Genomic DNA, 3,900 nt, shown 5'->3' on the forward strand with positions numbered 1-3,900 from the left:
TCCTTCTCTCCTTCTCTCTCTCTCTTTCTCTCTCTCTCTCTCTTTCTTTCTTTCAAGAGATGGCGTCTCTTTCGGTCACCCAGGCTGGAGTCAGTGGCGTGATCACGGCTTACTGGCAGCCTTGATCTCCTAGGCTCAAGTGATCCTCCTGCCTCAGCCTCCCGAGTATCTGGGACCACAAGCGCACGCCCCACGCCTGGCTCCAGTCCTTTGAGCCAGTCCCCCGCCCTCTTGCTCTCACAGGACGCAGTCACTGCCTCTGCCATGCCTGAGCTGTTGTAGGTTCGTCTCTCCTCTGTGCTGTGTGCTTCTATTCCTTCAAGCGCTGCTCCAACCCTCCTCCTTCAGACAACCTTCTCAGATGACTTCCCCCTGCTTTGTGACTCATCTAAATTAGCCCAGAACTGCTGCTGGAAGCTGGGGCCGGGAAGAGCAGACTTCCGGGGTGGTGTGAATGCCCCAGCATGGGAGGCTGGCCAGGACTCAGCTCCAAGGGCCCTGTGAGGAGGCACTGCTGGAGGGGGTCCCTGTGTCAGCAGCAGTGGAAGGAGGCCCACGGGGACAAGCAGGGCGGGGTCGCCGGTGCCTACCGTGCCCGCCGTCCAGGAGCTCCGTGAGGTACATGGCGCTGCAGGGGGACCAGGGCAGCGTCTGGTTCAGGTGGACGAACAGCGGCGCCATCATGTGGTGCTTGCCCATGGGCCCGAAGAGCCGCGTGCAGGGCTTGGAGTCGTCGTGCGGCATGCTGAGGACGTGCCCTGGGAAGAGAGGCCTGGTCCACTCTGCCCTGTCCTGCCCGAGGGCGCCCCACCCGGCCCAGCTAGGGCCAGAGATGGAGCTCCTCAGGGGAGCAGCCACCCCTCACCCTCGCAAGATTTCTGCCTTGGGCTTTCCCCTGCGCTTTGCTCTTCCCGGACGTGTTCTCAGATGACTGAGAAACACGGATACCCCTTTATTTTCTGCCTCAGCCCATCCTAAATTTGGATCTAGCTCTATTATTTGCTGTCTTACGTGACAGTCCCTGGACCAATGTTCTTCCCCAGATCCTACGGCTTAGCTTGTGCACAGCGCCACCCTCCACCCCAGCACCCGTCTGGTGTCCTGGCATTCATCGGGTGACCTGCGATCATCAGGTATTTGGCCACGTGCTTGGGGTGGGAGTGGAGTTGTGTTCAGCACCGTCAAGCGCGGTATCTGTTTGTATACAGCCACCCTGTCAAAACCACGAGGAGCTATTCCTAAGCGAGGGATAGCTGCATATTCCTTAGGATCTACGCAACCTTGGATCTGGAAGAGCAGTTCCTGCTGATGTGGTGAAGTGGGCTTTGGCAAGGCAAATCTTACCTAGTTCATGGGCCAGGGTGTGGGCCGCCTGGAGCCCCTCATCCTCGATCACGGAGCAGCTTTTGTTGGGGTCACAAATGGTCCCGATGTCTGCCACACCCAGGGTGTCACACAGCCCCTCCTGCCCACAGAAGTTCTGCTTGGTGGGGAGAGAGCAAGAGAGTGCATCAGTGTGTGTGTGTGTGTGTGTGTGTGGTGTGCTGCAGGCCTCCGGGGCCAGGGATGGCCAGTGTGCACGTGGGAGTGGACCACGGAGCATCCCATAACGTGCTTGCTGGCCTGTGCATCACCTGTGTTTATTGAGCTTTTAAATTAAATGAAATTATTATTATTATTTTTTGAGATGGAGTCTTGCTCTGTTGCCTAGGCTGAAGTGCAGTGGCATGATCTCAGCTCACTGCAACCTCTGCTTCCAGGGTTGAGGCTATTCTCTTACCTTAGCCTCCCGAGTAGCTGGGACTACAAGTGTGCACCATCACACCTGGCTAATTTTTGTATTTTTAGTAGTGATGGGGTTTTACCATGTTGTCCAGGCTGGTCTCAAATTCCTGACCTCAGGCCATCTGGCCTCTTTGGCCTCCCAAAGTGCGGGGATTACAGGCGTGAGCCACCACGCCCAGCCTAAATTAAATTTTAGAGACGAGGTCTGGCTATGTTTTCCAGGCTGGAATGCAGTGGCTATTCACAGGAGTAATTGTAGCTCACTTAGCCTCAAACTCCTGGGCACCAGCGATTCTCTCACCTCAGCCTCCCAAGTAGCTGGGACTACAGGTGCTTGCCATGTGCCCGGCTGAACTTTTTTAAGGAGGGGGAAGCAACAGCAGGTTCAGCGTGTCTGGATACCCCACCTAGTGGCCTTGCTTTATTGGTTCTTTTTGTGTTTATGGTCAAGACAGTTCACCCACCCACCCCCTATCTTTCTAAATTGGAGAGTAACCTGTGAAATTTTGTTTTGTTAAAGCCTGTAATCTTTGCATTTTGAGAGGCCAAGGCAGGTGGATTGCTTGAGTCCAGGAGTTGGAGACAAGCCTGGGCAATATAATGAGAACCTGTCTCTACACAAAGTAAAAAAAAAAAAAAATTAGCCAGGTGAGGTGGCTTGTGCTTGTGGTCCCAGCTACTCAGGAGGCTGAGGTGGAAGGATCATTTGGACCTAGCAGGCAGAGGCTGCAGTGAGCTGTGATTGTGCCACTGCACTCCAGCCTGGGTGACAGAGCGAGACCTTGTCTCAAACAAAACAAAACAAAATTAAAAACAAAAAAGAATATAAAATACATAGGTTATCAAGATGGATTTCTGAGTGACAAGATCAGGAAATCTCCGTCTGTCTTCACATCAGCCACTCATGTGAGGGAGCCTGTTCTATGTTCCAGGCTGGCTGCATCCTGAGGCTGGCTGGGACTTCAGAGGCTTTTTGTGGGGGACAGGACAGCATGGTCGTTCAGAACATGACCCTACAGCAGCACTGTCTTGGCTGGTGTATGGGCACTGCCACTATGTGGCAAGAGAGCTGTGCGGCCACTCTGCGCCTCAGTTTCCTCTGTTACAAAATGGGGATAACACCAGGACCTGCCCGGTGGGGCCGTTATGAGACTGAAGGAGCAGACAGGGCCTGGCACACATGATCACTCTCTTGCTTTCAGGAAGCTGTCTGTTTAAATCACGCCATGTAGGTGGGCAGCCCTCCCGCTGTGGGCAAATCTTGAGGGGACCCCCTGGCTACCTGCCCCATGTTTTACAACCACTGCAGCTAGAACTACTCTCTTCATTCCAAACCCAGATCTCTCACTCGGCAGCTCGAGCCCATTTCTTCTTGTTATGTGTGACCTCAGGAGACAGCTGGTCACAAACTTTTGGAAGACAGCCCTTACAAGATTCTTCTCCTTCCCTTGCAAATACCTCACACTTGTCCTCATGACCTCCTCCTCGTCATTCCGGGCATGAGGCTCTGGCGTCCAGCTGGGGCCAGCAGGGAGACGTTTCCCATGTTTGGGCAGGCCTCGTGGTCCTCCCTTTGATCTGCCCATCCCGTCTCCCTTCCTCCCCAGGGCTTCCGGAGCCAGGCACGGACCTGTCTGGTGAGCAGGATGGCCGTGTCGTAGTGCTCCGGGTGGCGGTCGCTGGGCTGGTTGAAACGCCGCTGCCAGTTGCAGAAGTTGCGCAGTGTAAGCCCCCCGTTGTCGGACACCTCTGGGCCCCATTTTTCATCTTCTACAATCAGCACTTTTACCACCATCAGGTTGATGGAATTCTTGATGCTGGGGTGCTTGTAGATTCGGGCTGCCACAGACATTAATGTGAGGATGTGGTTCTGTCAGGAAGGAGGAGACAAGAGGCAGAGTGAAGGGTTAAGTCTCGGGGCCGTTTGCCTGGCTTGTCCGCTGCCATTACCTCTTTTTATGGGGCTGAGCATCAGATTCTTACCAAAGCCTCACGATACCCCTGAGGCCTCCGCGTTACTCTCTTCATTTTGCATGTGAGAAAACAGGCTCAAGAACCTGCCGAGGGTCACAAAGCTGATGCATGAACAGCGGCCTTTGAAACCAGACCTGCCTT

At 54.4% G+C, this 3,900-nt stretch overlaps 1 protein-coding gene across 1 annotated transcript in view; it reads right to left on the reverse strand.

The window, feature by feature from the left end:
• The window catches only part of ADAMTS8 (ADAM metallopeptidase with thrombospondin type 1 motif, 8), a 14,848-nt gene extending 11,181 nt beyond the window's left edge, over positions 1–3,667 (reverse strand). Inside the window, exons 1-3 of the mRNA XM_011970033.1 lie at positions 3,416–3,667; positions 1,345–1,480; positions 591–758 (exon numbers count right to left, since the gene is read on the reverse strand). Of these exons, the coding sequence (XP_011825423.1) occupies positions 591–758; positions 1,345–1,480; positions 3,416–3,637 (526 nt within the window). The 5' untranslated portion in view covers positions 3,638–3,667. The remainder of the gene's footprint in view (positions 1–590; positions 759–1,344; positions 1,481–3,415) is intronic.
• Between the last annotated feature and the right edge of the window lie 233 nt (positions 3,668–3,900).

Source organism: Mandrillus leucophaeus, unplaced genomic scaffold, assembly GCF_000951045.1.
Source record: "Mandrillus leucophaeus isolate KB7577 unplaced genomic scaffold, Mleu.le_1.0 Scaffold925, whole genome shotgun sequence".
In the NCBI taxonomy this organism is placed as follows: Eukaryota; Metazoa; Chordata; class Mammalia; order Primates; family Cercopithecidae; genus Mandrillus; species Mandrillus leucophaeus.